This window comes from Crocuta crocuta, unplaced genomic scaffold, assembly GCF_008692635.1.
Source record: "Crocuta crocuta isolate KB4526 unplaced genomic scaffold, BGI_CrCroc_1.0 scaffold464, whole genome shotgun sequence".
Classification (NCBI taxonomy): domain Eukaryota; kingdom Metazoa; phylum Chordata; class Mammalia; order Carnivora; family Hyaenidae; genus Crocuta; species Crocuta crocuta.
Window position 1 is genome coordinate 81115 of NW_027528805.1, and position 20302 is coordinate 101416.

At 35.6% G+C, this 20302-nt stretch overlaps 1 protein-coding gene across 1 annotated transcript in view; it reads left to right on the plus strand.

The window, feature by feature from the left end:
- Nucleotides 1-2983: 2983 nt before the first annotated feature.
- Nucleotides 2984-20302, plus strand: part of BRINP3 (BMP/retinoic acid inducible neural specific 3) — a gene marked incomplete at its 5' end in the record, with an annotated part of 215162 nt that continues 197843 nt past the window's right edge. Inside the window, one exon of the mRNA XM_077755789.1 lies at nucleotides 2984-3176. Coding sequence (XP_077611915.1) covers nucleotides 2984-3176 — 193 coding nt within the window. The remainder of the gene's footprint in view (nucleotides 3177-20302) is intronic.

Consider the following 20302-nt stretch of genomic DNA (forward strand, 5'->3'; position numbering starts at 1 on the left):
TTTTTCTTATTGAATTAGTGATAGAAATTGATTTCAGAAAATGACATGAATATGTTTTAGCTATTTCGTGTTTTATTTATTTATATATTTATGTCAAATTTAAAAGGAACAAACAGGAGAAATTAGTAAATCAAGTCAAATAGATCATGGGGCTTGGCTTGTATATTCATTAGTTGTTAAGGATAAGAAAGATTAGAATTGCATTCTTATTCTATTGCATCTCAGTCAGATGACTGACCCACAGTCATCTAGCATGAAATACTCAATGATTTAAAATGAGTATATATGATATGTAAAATATCACAATTAAATCAATCTTCTTGGTTATTTAAAGTCCAATTAATTCACTTAGCCTCTCACATATTAGTCTATGAATTCATGCATGTGAGTTTATAAATTTAGCACTTTAAACCATTAAAAAATATATGCCAATATTTTAGGTTCATATCACTCTCTTGACAAGATCATAAACATTTTTCACCAAAAAAAAAAAGTACATGTTCGAGGGTAAGCCTGTAAAGTTCAGAATGGAACAACTATTATTTAGATCTTGGTTTAATAAATAACTTCTTAGAAGTATTATATGATTATATAGTTTGGGATATATCACAAAACATTAAAATGTAAATATTTTATTTTTAACCCTTTTAAGTTGATTTACATATTTCAAGAGACAAAAAGAGAACAAATGAGGAAGGGGCAGAGAGAGAGGAAGAGCGAGCATCCCAAGTAGGCTCCCCACTATCAGTGCAGAGCCCAGTGGGGGCTTGATCTCATGAACTATGAGATCGTGCATGACCTGGGACAAAATCAGGAGTCAGATACTTAACCGACTGAGCCACCCTGTTGCCCCCAAACTTAAATATTTTATTTTAAATGCTCTTTGCAATTTTGAAAATATATATTGAATATATATCTACATATATTGTATATCTATCATATATAATGTATAATAGACATGTACAATCAATTTAGGTAATTTTTTATAAAAAGAAAAGACATAAAAAATGGTTAATGTCAACCCAGGTTTTTGGGAATAAAAGTACATTCTTACTCTGTTCTGCAGAAACATGAATTAATAAATCCAGCATAGTATCACTAAAAATCCTATATTTACTGAAAACAGAACACTGTGAGAGAATCCTGGACAATATATCAAATTATCTAGTAGTTTTCTTCAGAGTAGCAGCATTAGCGCTGCTTGTTAAAAACACAATCTCTGGATCCCACCTCAGACTTAATGGGTCAGAAAACTCAGGAGTGGCATTTCCACATGACTGTAATAGGTGCTGAAGTTTGAGAACCACTGGTAGAACAAAGCTGTTTAGGTTGCTGATTTATAGAGGAGGCAGCAAGAGTTTCTCAAGGAAAGAAACACTAAATTGACGTATTCTAACTCTGAAGTCTTCCCTAGATTCCTTAGTGACTCTTATGCTATAATTAATCTCCAAAAAGACTGGGTGGATTGTTTGGATGACAAATGTGTGTCACATGAGCAAAATATTCATAGTTAGAAATGCTGTCAGGGAGATGCCTCTTTGTCCTGCAAGCATTTACTCTTCTTCACTATTCTGTGTGACTCACTTCCCTGCTTCCCCGCCTCTAGCAACTAGTTTTTCTCCCCTCAGAGACTGCCTAAATATGAAATATCACCTCTCCAAAGTTGCCCTTTCTGCTCACTTAAAATAAAATAGGGCCTCACTGTCTACAGCTATACGACTAATCTCAACAAGCTGTCTGTGGTAGCTTGCGGCCCTTAAAATCCTCTGACATTTGTGTAAATTTTTTAATCTTTTTGTTTAATTAATTAATTTATATATTTTTTAAATTTTATTTATTTTGAGAGAGAGATAGAGAAGGNTGCAGGGCTTGAACTCACAAACTATGAGATCATGACCTGAGACTAAATCAAGAGTTGGACGCTTAAATGACTGAGCCTCCCAGATGCCCCAGTTTTATTTAGTTTTCAAACTTCCCCAGAGTGTTACATGGAGTGTTACATAGAGTATCCAATACATGGACAGTATTGGTCTGGCTTACTGATGTATCCTTATCATGCACTGGTCGTTGATGCCCTATAGGCATTCAGTGGAAGAAAAATATAAATAAATATGTCACATATTTATACAATATTACTCAATGCTTTATTTGCCAAACACTAATTGAGTTAAATAACACACTTAAGAGTGTTAAGCCTGGTAGAAGGAATTCTTTCCTGTGGAAGGTATTTGAGATTTTATCAGACCAACTCAGAAAACTTCTGTACAGTTATCAGGCAATGCAGTTCACCATAGTTCTTTTCTGAAGTATTATTAGATTGATTTAACTCAATATAAATGTGTAAATCTTTGTTTAGATGTATATATCATTTATAACCACATTTTCCATTTCCTTAATTTGGCCGAATCCACCTGAAATGTCATTGGCATCTAGAGAAATTGCTAATCAAGTTGAATTAGGTTTAAAATATGTTGTAAACAATAATTATTATAAAAAAATTTCTCTTTTGGTCATGTTTTTACATTCTTCTACAGCACCATAATATTCTCAAAGTTTTACTGGGTCCCACCTAAAGTGAATAAAGAAAGGAATCATTAGAGCTATGAAAATAAATTCATTCACTTCTTTTTCAATTTCCCTTAGAAAATAATAAAATATTACCTTAGTGTTTTTTAAATGGCTCTACATTCATATTCTATGTGTAATGACATCATTTTTTATGAGTACTTCTTTCCTTGGAAAAAACAGGGGAAGCTGTTTCCTTTAAGTGGCTTATTTTTGCTTTATGTGATTTGGTTTTCAGAATATTCACTCTAGTTACATAAATTATAAATGTTGCTTCTCCTACTCATAGCACATGACATATTATTACAGGCAAGACTCATTGTAATGTGGTGACCCCAGCTAAAATACCAAGTGAACTTTTCAAATGAAAACATTCAGATAGATTGTGTATTTATGAATAAAAATAAATTTGCTTTTCAGAGAGTTTGGCCGCTGGAAAGTAAATAACCTTGCAGTCGAGAGGAGAAATTTCCTTGGCTCTCCTCTGCCTCTTGCTCCTGAATTCTTCCGCAACATAAGACTTTTGGGACGCCGACCTACCTTGCAGCAAATCACAGAAAACCTTATCAAGAAATATGGGACACATTTCTTGCTGTCTGCTACTCTGGGAGGTACGACTCTTTGAAAATATTTGTGCCTATGTGTGCTTGTGCATAAAACTGAATAAATCAACTAAAAATGTACTGATTAATACAGATAGCTACAGTTTGAATAATTCCAGAATTCATTCATTAATTTGTTCAATACATTTTTGACTTATTACTAAATGCCTTCTATGGTGTTCCCAATGGTGAAGCAGATGGTTATTACTTAGTTCTTACCTGAAGGCACCCTACAGTATAATAACATGCATTAAATATAGTCTTAGTTATTATACTCTTTAATGCAAGGTGATGTGCCAAATTTTACTTAAAAAATGAATAACAGTCAAGTCACAAGTGGACGTCATCACTTCTGGTTACAGAGAGCAGGAAACATTTCCTGGAGTAAGTGTTAAAGATTTAAAATTATATTTTTAACACTATTTTACTATTTCTGATTGTGGTTGATATATGATATCAAAAGATTGATCAATAAATGTCAATTATTATGTATAATGTAAAAGTAAAGATTTATAAGGTCACTCCTTCAATTTATAAATTTGTGAAAATTTTAAAAAGTTGTTTTAACATCATTAAATATGTTTTATTATAGTGATGTATAATTCAACATTTTGAATGCACATAAATGACATTTAGGGAGGTAACATAATAGGGAAAATATGATTTTCTTAAAACCTAAAAATATCAAAGATTTCCATATATTTCATGTTTTGCAGGACTTTAAATAACGTCCAACCATTTTATTTAGAAATAGATGTTACTCTTTCCTATACTGAAGATCACTGAATATAATTGGGTGGGAAAACCATGAAAACAGTGATTTCCTGCTTCCTTGTCAGTTCGCCAGTAAGTTTACTAAATATGGATAGACTGATTCACACCAATGGGGACGTGGCATGAAAGGCCACAATTCTTCTTTTTTCCTGTCTTAGGAAATGAGTCACTTCTTTCCTTTACCTGCCAGTCCAGTCTGTCAGTAAGTCATGCCAGTATTTTTTCCCCAAAATATATCCCATGTCAAACCTTTCTGACTTCTACCTCAACATCCCTAGACTGAGTCATCATGTTTCTCCTAGAATACTCCTAGGTCCGTGCTCCACTTAGATCTGTATAACATTTGGATCAGGTCAAATCATTCCCTGTGTCACTTAAAATCTATCACTAGCCACTTAAAATCCAAATGTCTTGCTATGGTTTATAATGCACTACATGAATGATCTGAGACTGGCTTTTATCGCAGACCTCAACTTTTTGCTTTCCTCATCATGCTGCATTTTTCAGTCAGAATGACTTTCAAGTGTTTCTGGTCAGTATTTCTGTTTAAATGTTACTTTCCAGAGAGGCTTTTCCTGTCCATACTCCCAGGAAGAGTGCCCAGTTGTCCACTGATAGTCTCTAGTATTTCATGATCTTCCTTTGTATTCTTCATAGTATTTATTTTATTGTTTAATGTTTTATTTATTTATTTATTTATTTATTTATTTATTTATTTATTTATTTATTTATTTATTATTTTGAGAAAAGGAGCACAAGTGTACGAGGGGCAGACAGAAAATGACCAAATTGTGAGATCATGACATGAGCCAAAATTAAGACTTGGATGCTTACCCTACTGAGCCACCCAGGTGCCTCTCCTCATAGTGTTTATTTTTATGTGAATTTTTTATTAGCGTTCTTATTTATTATCTGTCATTTCTGCGTATTTTTTTGAGAAAAGGGACCTGGCTTATATTTGTCATCAATTTACCCCCACAGTTAGAAGCACACAATAGGTTCTCATTAACTATTTTGGGTTTTTTGTTTGTTTGCTTATTTGTATCCTGATTTTTATTTTCATTTTTTAAGTAATCTCTACCTCCAACATGGGGGTCGTGAGACCAAGAGTCACATCCTCTACTGACTGAGCCAGCCAGGTGCCCCTGGATTCTAGTTAAAATTTTTTTTATTATTTATTTTTATTTTTTAATTTACATCCAAGTTAGTTAGCATATAGTACAATAATGATTTCAGAAGTAGAATCCAGTTTTTCATCTGCTACATATAACACCCAGTTCTCATCTCTCAATGCCCCTTGCCTATTTAGCCATCCCCCCACCCACAACCCCTCCAACACCCCTTAGTTTGTTCTATTTAAGAGTCTCTTATGTTTTGTCCCCCTCCCTGTTTTTATATTATTTTTGCTTCCCTTTCTCTATGTTCATCTGTTGTGTACCTTAAATTCCACATAAGTGAAGTCATATCATATTTGCCTTTCTCTGACTAATTTTGCTTAGCATAATACCCTCTGGTTCTATCCACATTGTTGCAAATGGCAAGATTTCTTTCTTTTTGATTGCTGAGTACTACTCCATTAGATGTATATACCACATCTTCTTTATCCATTCATCTGTTGATGAAAACTTGGACTCTTTTCATACTTCGGTTATTGTCAATAGCGCTGCTATAAATATTGGGGGTGCATGTGTCCATTTGGAACAGCACACCTGTATCCTTTGGGTAAATGCCTAGTAGTGCGATTGCTGGGTCATAGATTAGCTCTATTATTATTTTTTGAGGAGCCTCTATACTGTTTTCCAGAGTGGCTGCACCAGTTTGCATTCCCACCAGCAGTGTAAAAGACTTCCCCTTTCTCTGCATCCTCACCAACATCAGTTGTTGCCTGAGTTGTTACAAATAGCCATTCTGACTGGTGTGAGGTGGTATCACATTGAAATTTTGATTTGTACTTCCCTGATGATGAGTGAAATTCAGCATTTTTTCATATATCTGTTAGTCATTCAGATGTCTTCTTTTGAAAAGTGTCTGTTCGTATCTTTGGCCATTTCTTCATTGAATTATTTGTTTTTTGGGTGTTGAGTTTGATAAATTCTTTATAGATTTTGGATACTAACTTTTTATCTGATATGTCATTTGCAAATATCTTCCCCCATTCTGTCGGTTGCGTTTTAGTTTTGCTGATTGTTTCCTTCACTGTGCAGAAGCTTTCCATCTTGATGAGGTGCCAATGGTCCATTATTGCTTTTGATTCCCTTGCCTCCAGAGATGTGTTGAGTAATAAGTTGCAGTGGCCGAGGTCAAAAAGGGTTTTCGCTGTTTTCTCTTCGAGGAATTTGATGGCTTCTTATCTTCCGTTTAGGTCTTTCATCCACGTTGAGTTTATTTTTGTGTATGGTGTAAGAAAATTGTCCAGATTCATTCTCTGCACGTCACTGTCCAGTTTTCTCAACACCATTTGCTGAAGAGTCAGTTTTTATTCTACTGGATATTCTTCCCTGCTCTGTCAAAGATGAGTTGGCCATATGTTTGTGGGTCCATCTGGGTTCTCTATTCTGTACCATTGATATATGTTCTGTTTTTGTGCCAGTAGCATTCTGTTTTGATGATTGCAGCTTTGTAATACAATCTGACATTTGGGATTGTGATGCCTCCATCTTTGATTTTCTTTTTCAGGATTGCTTCGGCTGTTCAGGATCTTTTCCGGTTCCATACAAATTTTACGATTGTTTGTTCTAGCTGTGAAGAATGCTGGTGTTGTTTTGATAGGGATTGCATAAAATATGTAGATTGCTTTGGGTAATATCGACACTTTAACAATAAATTTCTTTCGACTCCATGAACATGGAATATTTTTACATTTCTTTGTGTCTTCTGCAATTTCTTTCATAAGTTTTCTGTAGATTTCAATGTATAGATTTGTCACCTCTTTGATTAGGTTTATTCCTAAGTATTTTATGTGCTTGGTGCAATTGTAAATGGGATCGATTCCTTGATTTCTCTTTCTGTTGCTTCATTATTGGTGTATAGAAATGCAACCGATTTCTGTGCATTGATTTTATATACTACTACTTTGCTGAATTCATTGATCAGTTCTAAAAGATTTTTGGTAAAATATTTGGGTTTTCCATATAGAATATCATGTGGTCTGTGAAGAGTGAAAATTTGACTTCCTCGTGGTTGACTTGGATGCCTTCTATTTCTCTGTGTTTTCTGGTTGCTTAGGCTAGGACTTCCAATACTACGGTTAATAGCAGTAATGAGAGTGAACATCCCTGTCGTGTTACTGACCATAGTGGGAAAGCTCTCAGTTTTTCCCCATTGTGGATGATATTAGTGGTGGATCTCTACTACATGGTTTTTATGATCATGAGGTATGATCCTTCTATCCTTACTTTCTTGAGGGGTTTTATCAAGAAAGAATGCTGTATTTTTTATAATGCTTTCTGTTCATCTATTGAAAGGATCATGTGGTTCTTATCCTTTCTTTTAGTAATGTGATGTATCACATTGATTGATTTGCAGATATTGAACCAGCCTTGCATCCCAGGTATAAAATTCACTTGATGGTGGTGACTAATTCTTTTAGTGCATGTTGGAATCGATTGGCTAGCATCTGGTTGAGAACTTTTGCATCCATGTTCATCAGGGAACTTGGTCTTTTGTTCTCCTTTTTAGTGGGGTCTTTGTCTGGCTTTGGAATCGAGATAATGCTGGCTCATAGAATAAGTTTGGAAGTTTTCCTTCCATTTCCGATTTTTGGAACGGCTTCAAAAGAATAGGTGTTAACTCCTCTTTAACTGTTTGATAGAATTCCCCTGGAAAGCCATCCGGACCTGGACTCTTGCTTTTTGGGAGGTTTTTATTTTTTTAATGTTTATTCATTTTTAGAGGCAGAGAGAGACAGAGCACGAGCAGGAGACAGACAGAGAGACAGAATCTGAAGTCGTCTCCAGGTGCTGAGCTGTCAGCACAGAGCTTAATGTGGGGCTTGAACTCACAGACTGTAAGCTGAAGTTAGAAGCTTAACCGACTGAAACACCCAGGTGCCCCTGGGAGGTTTTTGATTACTAATTCAATTTCTTTAGTGGTATGGGTCTGTTCAAATTTTCTATTTCTTCCTGTTTCAGTTTTGGTAGTTTATATGTTTCTAGGAATCTGTCTATATCTTCCAGATTCCCCAATTTATAGGCATATATTTGCTCATATAAGTCTCTTATTTTTGTTTGTATTTATGTAGTGTTGGCTGTGATCTCTGCTATTTCATTCTTGATTTTATGTATTTGGGTCCTACTCTTTTGGGGTGTTAAAACTGGCTAGGGGGTTTACCAATTTTGTTAATTCTTTCAAGGAACCAACTTCTGGTTTCATTGATCTTTTCTACTGTTTTTTTTATAACATTGATATCTCCTCTAATCTTTAATATTTCCTGTCTTCTGATGGTTTTGGGTTTTATTTGCTGTTCTTCTTCCATGTCTTTAAGGTATAAAGATAAGCTTATGTATCTGAGACCTTTCTTCCTTCTTTTGGGAGGCTTGGATTACTATATACTTTCCTCTTATGACAGACTTTGCTGCATCTCAGAGGTCTTGGACTGTGGGGTTATCATTTTCGTTGGCTTTCATGTACTTTTTTACTTTCCTCTTTAACTTCTTGGTTAAACCAGTCATTATCTAGTAGGATTTTCTTTAGTATTCAATTGTTTGTTGTCTTTCCAGTTTTTTTTCCTTATGGTTGATTTTGAGTTCCATAATGTGGTAGTCTGAAAATATGCACGATATGATCTCAATCTTTTTGTACTTGATGAAGGTTGATTTGTGTCCCAGTATGTGATCTATTCTGGAGAATGTTCCATGTGTACTTGAGGAGAATGTGTATTTTACTAATTTAGGATGCAGTTTTCTGAATATATCTGTTAAGCCCAGCTGGTCCAATGTATCACTCAAAACCGTTGTTTTCTTATTGATTTTCTTTTTAAATGATGTCCATTGCTGTAAGTGAGGTATTGATGTCCCCTACCATTATGGTTTTATTGTCAATGAGTTTCTTTATGTTTGTGACTAATTGAATGATATACTTCGGTTACTCTGCATTGGGGCATAAATGGTTATAATTGTTAAATCTTCTTGGTGGATAGACCCCTTAAATATGATATAATGCCTTTCTTCATCTCTTGTTAGAGTCTATATTTTAAAATCTGATTGTCTGATATGAGTATGGCTACTCTAGCTTTCTTTTGGCAACCATTAGCATGGTAGATGATTCTCCATCCCTTTAGTTTCAATCTGAAGGTTATTTTAGGTCTAAAATGGGTCCCTTATAAACAACATTTAAGTGGATCTAGTTATCTTATCCATTTTGTTTCCCTATGTTTTTTGATTGGAGCATTTAGTCCATTGACATTTAGAGTGGGTACTGAAAGATAGGGACTTATTGCCATTGTGTTGCCCGTAGAGTAGGGGTTTCTGATGGTGCTCTCCTGTCCTTTCTAGTCTTTGTTGCTTTTGGTCTTTTTTATTTTGGTTTGTCTTTTCTCCCCTCAAGAGTCACCCTTAAAATTTCTTGTAGGGCTGGTTTAGTGGGTATGACCTCCATTAGTTTTTGTTTGTCTGGTAAACTCTTTATCTCTTCTTGTATTTTGAATGACAGCCTTGTTAGATAAAGAATTCTCGGCTGCATATTTTTTTTTTTTCCCAATTCAGCACATTGATTATATCCTGCTAATTCTTTCTGGCCTACCAAGTTTCTGTGGATTGGTCTGCTTTGAACCTGATCTGTCTTCTCTTTTAGGTTAAGGACTTTTTTTTTCCCCTGCTGCTTTCAAAATTCTTTCCTTGTCTGTGTATGTTGTGAATTTGACTATGATATGCCTGGTTGATGATTGGTTTTTGTTGAATCTAATGGGAGTTATCTGTGCTTCCTACATTTTGATGTCTGTGTTTTTCCCCAGTGGAAAGTTTTCCACTATGATTTGCTCACATAAATGTTCTCCCCCTTCTTCTCTCTCTTCATCTTCTAAGATCCCCATGATTCAAAGGTTGTTCCTTTTTAATGAGTCACTGAGTTTCTCCAATTCTTATGTCTTGCCCTTCTGCCTAAGTTTCCCTCTTTATTTCCTGCTTCATCATTCTCCATATGTTTGTCTTCTAGATCACTGATTTACTGCTCTGCTTCATCCATCCTTGCCGCTGTGGCAGGCCTATAATATTGCATCTCAGTTATTGCACTTTAAATTTCATCCTGACTAGATTTTACTTCTTTTATCTCCACAGAAAGGGATTCTATGCTTTTATCAATCCCAGCTAGTATTCTTATTATTGTGACTAAATTCTGGTTTAGACATGTTGCTTACATCTGTGTTGATTGTGTCTCTGAATGTCATTTCTTCCTGTTTTTTTCTTTTGGAGTGAATTCCTTCATTTCAGCATTTGGAGAAAAAAATTAATGAAATTAAAAATTAAATTAAAAAAATTAAAACAACACATGAAAAAATCAGATAAAGGAAGCTATACTCAAGATGCGTTTTATTCTGGTTGTTGAAGAAGCTTGATAGAATAGAGAAGAGGGAAATAAAATAAAAGAAAAAGTGGAAAAATTAGGGAAATGCTTAAGGATTTTAAAAAATACATAAAATAGAATAAAATGAAGAAAATAAAATACACTAAAACATTTACAAAAAAATTAAAAACATAGTAGAAAAAGAAAATACTTTTTTATAAAAACATAAAATAAAAATAATTCTTTTTATGTACAAGAATAATAATAAAAAAAAGAAATGAATAGATTGACCATCACACAGAAGGAAATTTGAACAAAATTACATGTAGTTTCTGCTAGAAATCAAACTATGAGGCACTTTATAGTCCATACACTAAGCAGAGGGAGAGACTTGTGATTGTCCTCTAGGGCATATTTGGTTGAGGTGGATGGGGCTTGATGTAAAGGCTCCATACTCCACTAGGTGTCGCTGCTTAGCTTACTGAGGTGTATTGGTGTGGCACACTTATGCACATATACGCATGTGCAGAGGAGGTAAAAATGGAGTCAACCATCTTCCCAGTCTCTAGCATCAGAACTCTGTGCTGTCATCAACTGGCATTCCAGTACCCCTCTTTTTTCTCCAGCTCCCATCCACTACTTGCTTCTCCATTGTCTGGGAGCCTTCAGCCTGCCAAGTGGCACCTCCCTCGCAAATATTTATATCAGGGGCTGTGTTTCCAAATCCTTCAATTCTGAGGGTCCTGTGGCTTGAACCTACTCCAATGTTCTGGAGAGGGCCTGGTGTTGGCTGCTTCTAGGAACACTCATGTGACTGCACGGCTGCAGAGGCCCACTGCCCCAGGAAATTTTCATGCAACCTTGTAGCAACAGTGGTTCATGGACTATGGCAAATCACAACACACATCTGGTGCCAGGCTTCTCCCTACCCTAGTATCTTTGTTCCAACACCAGCAAACATGGCTACAAACTGACGTCCACTGAAGCCTTTTCATGAGGGTAAGCTGCAAAGTCTCTACCAAACATCTTCTCAGCTGGGGAACAGCCTCTCCTCAGGTGGTCTGAGGAACCCTCAGACCTTGCTGTCTGCTCCTGGGGATTCGCTCTTCCCATCACAGCACTGCCAGGTATTGAGCTGCGGATTTTCTGACTCTGTGCTCTCTGTTTATAGAGTTCTAATGGCAACCAAACCTTCTCTTTTCTGCTCTCTCCTTTTCTTGTTCAGTTCCTGTGGGTGTTTCTACTCTTTCGCTCCAGGTGCTTTTGGGAGGAGTACTTTTCCTGTACTCTCCCCCTCCCCCCATCTCTGTCCTGTCTACACCAACAAAAACCGCTCCCCATCCCCCCACAGCTTCTCTTACCAAGTTCACCTCTCAGTGCCACATGACTGCTGAGTTCTGTGCCTCAAGTTATGCAGATTGGTGTGTTAGTGCTCAGATCAATTTTCTTGGTGTGCAAAATGGTTTGGTGCTGATCTAGCTGCATTTCAGGAATGAATTTCCATGCTGCTCTACCGTCTTGGCCCCTCACCCCATTGTACTCATGAAATATTTGTTAAATTAATAAGTGAGACTACACTTTGCTTAGAGGCTGAGGTTTTCAAGTTCACTAAATAGAGGTCAAATGTATGATACACACAGAGAATTACTGAGATCTAATTCAAGAAGAAGGATGAATGAAAAGCAAACACAAGGAACGAAAACAATCAATTAAACTGAGTTAAATTGGATAGATTCGGGAAGTAAGCAAGAGCAGGTGAGCAAGACATGGAGAAGTTGGAAAAGGAGATTCCAGGGCACACTGAGGAAATGGAAGTCTGTCATGTGACTCTAAGGAATTAAAGGTGGAAGATGTAGATGGCTCAGAGACACAGGAAAGGCAAACCATGAAAACACATTATCTCTGTCCTCTATAAATGAATAATAGTAAAATAGTAAGATGAAGAGATCAGACAAAGCAGGTGTTGAAAATTGGCCATCCCATGTTTTTAAAAAACAAATTGTGAAATTGTTAAAAATGCTAAGTAACTTCTCTGATTTTTAAGTTGTTTTTAGGAGAAAGTAGGAGAGTAATATTTGTGTGATAGGGTCATGGGAATTTTAATGTCCATGTAGTAAAATTCTGTTGGCACAATGTATGGTATAATGTAAACATGCAATGAATTCATGTCACTTTTATTACACTAGTGTGGATAGAAAAAAATTATAAAATATCCCAATAATTATAAAAAAAATCATTCTGCAAAAGCTGCAACTATTGCATTAGTAAGGTCAATTATTAGAGAGAAAGAAAGAGCATGAGCATGGAAGGGATAGAGAGAAAGGGGTAGAGAGAGAATGCCAAGCATGTTCTGTACTGGATATGCAGATCTCTGTGGGGGGCTTTATCTCACAAAATATGAGATTATGACCTGTCCTGTGATCAAGAGTCAGACGCTTAACCAACTGAGCCACCCAGACACCCAGTCTAACTTTTTAAAAAAAGCTCAGTGGTGTTGTAATCATATCAGGCTTCATTACATTTGTGTCAACAATGTGGAGTACCCAGAAGAATTTCAGAATATAAAATATATTCTCAAATAAGAAATGAAGCAAGTGAGAGGAGAAAGGCAGAGACATAAATTATGGTGGCTTTTTAATTGTTTTAATTGTTTTCGTATTGTGAATGCCACATTTTGGCTTTCAGATTCATTTTTATTGTGCATGTTTTTGTTAGTTTTTAAGAACATGGTCCAAAAATCCTTCGGATTAAATCTTTTCTTCAGGTTGATTATTCAATAATGGTAATATGCTCTCTTAAAATTGCTTTACTTAAGTGATTTAAAAGTCTTATCCAAGCATTTTCTTAAAGGCAGGGTGGTGTGGGGTGGGGTGGGGGAAGGGAAGATATAGAATTGCCATGCACACTAGCCTTCTAACCTCTGACTATTCCTTGGATTTAGTGTTCCTGGTATTTTCTATTGGAATTTTCTTTTTTCTATAAATGTTACTTATGTTTTCTTTCAGGAATCTTTGCTGGGTGATGTTAACAATTTAGCAAAACTGCATGAAATTATTTATGTAGCTTAAGGATACAAACTATTTACAATTAACAAGTACAACAGGTTAATTTCAGATGATTTTTAAAACATTGCTGTTGTAATTACAGTTTTTTTGTTGTTGTTGCTTTAAGTATATTTTAGTTTTATATGTGTTACCTAGTTGTACATGAAATTGTTTGATTCCATTAAAAAAATGAGATTTGTGGTGGTGTTTAACTGTAACGAATTCTCTCTCTTGACTAAGTAACAACCATAGTAATAGCACACTGAAGATGGCATTTATATAAGCAAACTTTTTTTTTTATTTCTAGGAGAGAGGGAGACAGCGTGAGCAGGGGAGGGTCAGAGAGAGAGGGAGTCACAGACTGAAACAGGCTCCAGGCTCGAGCTCGCAGTCAGCACAGAGCCCGACGTGGGGCTCGAACCCACGAACCGCGAGATCATGACCTAAGCGAAAGTCGGAAGCCTAACCGACTAAATCACCCAGGCGCCCCATATAAGCAAACATTTTAAATGAAAGGGGAGTTATTTTTTGCTTCTTAAGTAACTAGAATTCAACTAAATTTAAACATTTTTAAAAATAAGTTGAGTGTAAAATACTCACTACCAGTATTAAAGTGATGAAAAAGAAATAAATGAAAAATGTCTTTTTTTCCCTGAGTTATTTAGTACATCACATTATTGACTTAGACATAAAACTTTGGATAGCATATTTGAAGCCTTTAATGGGATATTTTATGATAGATAAAGCCAGTGATTGAATTATCTCCCTATAGGGAAAAATAAATTATAAAAAACCTTCCTCAATATATATCATTTTCCACGTTTATTTCATCTTATACCTTCCAGACTATTTGTCAATAGAGTAATTCCGCTTGCTCCTATTTGGATAATGATACCTAAACTCCATCACTGTTTAAATATCTAAAATAAGCTACTCAATTTGAAGAATCAATCTTGAAAAAGATTGCACTACTGGGATATATTGATTTCTAGCTATGGAATATATTTCATGACTGTTTTTATAATATATTTCATTATAATACAATATACGACAAACACTGAAATAAAAGTGTATCTGTGTACTGAATATAGAACAACAAAAAATGAGAATAGTAAAAAAAGAAAAAAATCTTAAAACTTTGGGTTGACAGAGGAGAGGGAGGGTGCCCACTATGAAGCAACAAACCTAGGTTCTGCACCAAATGAAAAAGATAAAAGACTAAGGAAGACGGAGACCCAAAATTCATGTAAAATTTTATAAAATGTTGTATCAAAATGTTTACAGTAATTTTATTTTTTAAATGTTTATTTATTTGAGAGAGAGAAAGTGAAAGAGCACAAGTGCACTAATGGGGGAGGGGCAGAGAGAGAGGGAGAGAGAGAGTCCCAAGCAGCTTCTGCACTGTCAGCGCAGAGCCCCAAGTGGGACTTGATCCCATGAATCATGAGTGAAAAATTAAGAGTCTGACACTCAACCAACCGAGACACCCTAGTGCCCCTATAGTAATTTTAAATGGGGCCTGATCCCCAGCTCCAGCATTACACAGACTTGCATAAGAGTCAAGGTTATATCCCTGAGTCACCTGTAGTCACAGGAGCATCTGTGTGGCTCCCAATCAACCCAGGCTCTCTAAAGCCTGAAACACTGAAGAGGAGAATGAAACTTGTGTTCTCTACTTACAAGCGCAACCTGAAGAGAAAGAGGAAGAGGTGGGGTTACTCACACACGTCACTTTCCTACCCCAGCCTATCTGTTAATTCACTGGCTGCACTTCTGTGGGTGGAATCAAGAATGCAGGGACAATGAAGATTGCTTGGGCAAAATACCTTCCCATGAAGAGGAGTTCAGGAAAAAGTACTCTTGATAGAGATATTTTTTTTTATTTTTTTAGTGTTTTATTTATTTTTGAGAGTGAGATAGAGACAGCATGAGCAGGGGAGGGTCAGAGAGAGAGGGAGATACAGAATCTGAAGACAGGCTCCAGGCTCTGAGCTAGCTGTCAGCACAGAGCCTGACATGGGGCTTGAACCCACTAACTGTGAGATCATGACCTGAGCCGAAGTTGGATGCTCAACTGACTAAGCCACCCGGGCGCCCCAAGATAGAGGTATTTTAAAAAATCAAACTAAAATTCATTCTAGGAGCAACTAGATAAACTATTAAGTTTTGTTCATTTGCAACTTTGGAAAACATTTTTCACTCTCAGCAACATAAAAACAAGTCCTGCTTGACCAGTGGCTTTGAATGTACAAAATTTTAAAAGCCATAATTAAATCTTAGTGGAAACAGTTACCTTTTTTTTAAGTTTGTGTGGATTTTATTAATTTTTTTCCTGCAAATGCTTCTTATGAGAACATATCTTGCCATTACCTCATTGCTCAAATGAAACATTTTATCAGATATTTAATTTTGTTTATATAAAGAAAATATTTTCTTCATTAATTGAATGGAAAAATACATGATTGAATGTTCACAGTAACATTAACTTACTGCCATAGTTATTTATAATAAAGAATACTACCTTAATAACCACTTACTGTATAAATTGCTAGGGTTGCAAAGCTTTAGCTTGAAAAGTGTTACATTTATTGTTTGTATGTGTATCTCTTTCAAAAAGAAGAGAGCAGAGAGTCAGACAGTAAGATACACTATAGGAAGAACAGCAATTCAATTTTTAAAAATTGCCTTTCATCCCCATGAGTATAAGATTCCAAATATCCTTGTTTAATTTCAGAAATGGTCAATTCTCACTCTTCTCTATGCAAATTACATTCTGTATAAAGTGTCCACAGATAGTTTTATTTCTATATCATATTCAACCTTCTTTCAAAATTGATTAGTAGCTGTATTTCTCATTTTTATTTGGCCCCATCTTAGGAAATATGGATTCTTTTATTTTAGTTTAACTGTAACATAATTAAAGAAGCAAAGCTGCTAAAATATGTGCAATTTGTTTCTTAAGTAAAAAGAAATACTCACTGAAAATGCGTGGAACTATTTCCTCTATTAGAATGCATAGTCAGCTTTGAGGAACAAAAAATTGAATGGAAAAGCAATCTTTTCTGAAGCTTATATATCAGGGAATTATTAAACTAATGGTATTGAAAAGGAAGAAAAAATGAAGAAACCCCTGCCATACTGGTTTTTAGAACTAAATACATACTCAGGCTACTTAAGATTAGTATACACGTGGGGTCCCTGGGTGGCTCAGTTGAGTGCCGACTTTGGCTCAGGTCATGACCTCACATTTTGTGAGTTTGAGCCCTGTATCGGGCTCTGTGACAGCTCAGAGCCTGGAGCCTGTTTTGGATTCTGTGTCTCCCTCTCTCTCTTCCCCTCCCCTGTTCATGGTCTGTCTCTCTCTCACACAAAAATAAAATAAACATTAAAAAATTTTTTTAAAAAAGATTAGTTATATCCATTCGTCTCTGTCTCAATCAGTCTCTCATCTCTTTTTTTCACCCTATATCTCTAATATTTCTCTGGTAAAGAAAATGTTTTAAGAAATGACAATTAAAGTAATATTGTTAATTAAATTTTAATGGCTTATAATATAGTTATCTACTGAAATGTAAAACCATTTAGTAAATAATCATAAATATAACACAAAAGAAAATGGGAGTAAAATTGCATTTGTGCAATTTTATGTCAGTTGATTTTTTAAAGTTTGTTAAAAATATTTGTTGGTTTGTTTATCTCTCTGACAAATTTATTCCCACCTCCCACAAACCCTCCTGGAACTCTCTGTTTGTTCTCTATATTTAAGAGTCTTTTATGTTTTGTCCCCCTCCTTGTTTCCATACCATCCTTGGTTCCCTTCCCTTCTGTTAATCTGTTTTATATCTTAAAGACTTCATATGAGTGAAGTCATATGATATTCGTCTTTCTGACTGACTAATTTCACTTATCATAATATCCTCTAGTTCCATCCATGTAGTTGTAAATGACAAGATCTCATTCTTTTTGATTGCCAAGTAATACTCCATTGCATACACATACCTGTGTGTGTGCGCACACACACACACACACACACACACACCACATCTTCCTTATCTATTTTCCATGGACGAACTTTGGCTATTGTTGATGGTGCTGATGCAAACATTGGGGTGCGAAGTGTCTATTCATGTTTTTTGCCCATTTCTTCACTGGATTTTTTGGGTTTTTGGGGTGTTGAGTTTGATAAGATCTTTATAGATTTTGGATACTAACCCTTTATCTGATATGTCATTTGCAAATATCTTTTCCCATTCCATCAGTTGCCTTTTAGTTTTGCTGATTGTTTCCTTCACTATGCAGAAACTTTGCTGTGCAGAAGAAGGATTTTGATGTCTTCCTGTCTTACATTTAGGTCTTTCACCCATTTTGAGCTTATTTTTGTGTATGGTGTAAGAAAGTGGTCCAGGTTCATTTTTCTACATGACGCTGTCCAGTTTTCTAGCACCACTTGTTGAAGAGACCCTCTTTATTCCATTGGATATTCTTTCCTGCTTTGTCAAAGATTATTTGGGCATATGTTTGTGGGTCCATTTCTCGGTTCTCTATTCTGTTCCATTGGTCTGAGTCTCCTTTATGTGTCTGTAAGATGTTTATTTATTTTTAAGAAAGACAGAGAGACACACACACAGAGCTTAAGTGAGGTGTTGGGGGCAGAGAGAGAGGGAAACACAGAATCTGAAGCAGACTCCAGGCTCCAAGCTGTCAGCACAGAGCCCAATGCGGGGCTCGAACTTGAGAACCATGAGATCATGACCTGAGCCAAAGTTGGGAGCTCAACAGACTGAGCCACCCAGGTGCTCCTCAATTGATTTTAATAATGACCTTCCTGGCAACTAAGTCCAAAGATAAATGTTAAGTTTTAGAAATTTTATAAATTGATTGTATGTTTTTTTTTCTCTTTATAGTGCTTTGGTAAGGTAGATAAATCATCTATACACTGTTTGACAAACATGTACCGAGTTATCTAGAACAATGACCCAAGAACTTCCTTAAAGGACCACACAGATGACTGATAGATACAGACATTTAAGTTGGTAATAAGGTTACTGTGGTTTAAAGCCTTATTACTCGAGTGTGGTTCATGGTCCAACAGCACCAGCATCGCCTTGAAGCTTGTTTGAACTGCAGAATCTCAGATTCCTTCTCAGATTAATGAATCAGAATCTATATGTTAACAAGATCTCTGGGTGATTTATATGCACATTAAGTTTGAACAGCACTGTTTAGAGTATCTATATAAATTTAGAGTGTTCTTAACTCTTCCAGAAATCTCACTTCTGAAAATTAATCTTACCAAAATAATAACAAGAGTCTATAACTATACATAACAAAAATGTTCATTATAACACAGTTTGTAAACAACTCCAAAATAGAAGTGACTTAATTGCACTTCACTCAGGATAGATTCAGTTTCATCTGACATGCGAACTATTTATTTCCAGTTCCTCTTCTTTCATGTCATTGTTCCACAGAGAATATTATGATATCTGGGCAGTTTTGTTTAGAAATGTTTCAGATGTTTTGGAGGATAACTGTTAATAATCATGAAGTCAGTTGCTTTCATTTGGAGTGTTTTGTAAAACACATTATGTTTCTTTGTCGAAGCTCTATAAGACCAGTTATTTCCTTTCCACAAGAAAGGAATCTTACAGATGCCAATTGGTGTTAAGCCAACATGTCTGTTTTTACTGCTTTTATATATTTGGCTCTGCTTCTTGTCAGAAGCCTAGTTTTCTCAGATTGATTTTTTTTTGCCTGTTTGTTTCTGAAACACTGTGTTTTTCTACAACACTACATTAGTGGAAAGATAGATATCATCAGGATGCTTACCTTTTAATATGTTAAGCTAAGAAAGGATGTTCATCTGTAGTCAGAGAAAAATATGCTGTAAAAACTGAAATATAATTTCAAAAGAAATGTAATATCCCCAAAATATTATAAAATTTTAGCACAAGGAATAATGTAATCTCTCATTGCCAAAAAGTAGGAGAATGTTTTTCAGTTAAAATGATACATCAAAAGTAAAAACTACAATTACATTAAGCTATGTCTGCATTGCTTATTCCTAGGATAAAGATTTCTACCCAAATAGCAGACATTCACAATCATATCGTCCAGTGTAAGGAAATTGAATGACCAGGAAGATATCTGCCATAAATGTACAGTTCTGTGTGTGTGTGTGTGTGTGTGTCTGTCTGTCTGTCTGTCTGTGTGCCTGTGTGTTTGTCTAAGCAGAATGTTATACATTATACATTGGGAGACTAACCCAAAGATGGAACAATGGTAACATAAAATACAACTAACCTATAAGAGTTATTGTCACCGTTGTAAAGAAATAAAACACAAAGCGAACAAACCTCAGTGGATTTTAACTATTATCGCCATACCCCCCTAATGTGCTTTGATTGTGGATCCTCCTGTTCTGGTTGTCTCCTTAGTCCAAGAATCAAGTAGAAGAAAGTTCTCTTTGGAACATGCTGTCTTCCTGACAGAGACAACAAGCTAAAGAGTTTGTGTAACTTTGCAGTGCTTCTCAAATCTTGTACTAGATCATGACCTCTCTCATGTATTCCACGGACCAGTGTTATCCTTTCTGATACCAGGTTAAAGGGAATCACTCAAGAACTGTTTACAGTTTTCCTTCACAATGGACCGTGAATCTATGTATCTGTGTTTGCATCCATGCTAGTGCAGAAAATAATTGCAAAGATAATGCAATCTACTACATCATCATTATTGACTTATCCTTAAGATTGTTTTACTCATTCTATTATCCATTGTTTTCTGACTTGTTCTGACTTTTTGAGAGCATTACCTTTA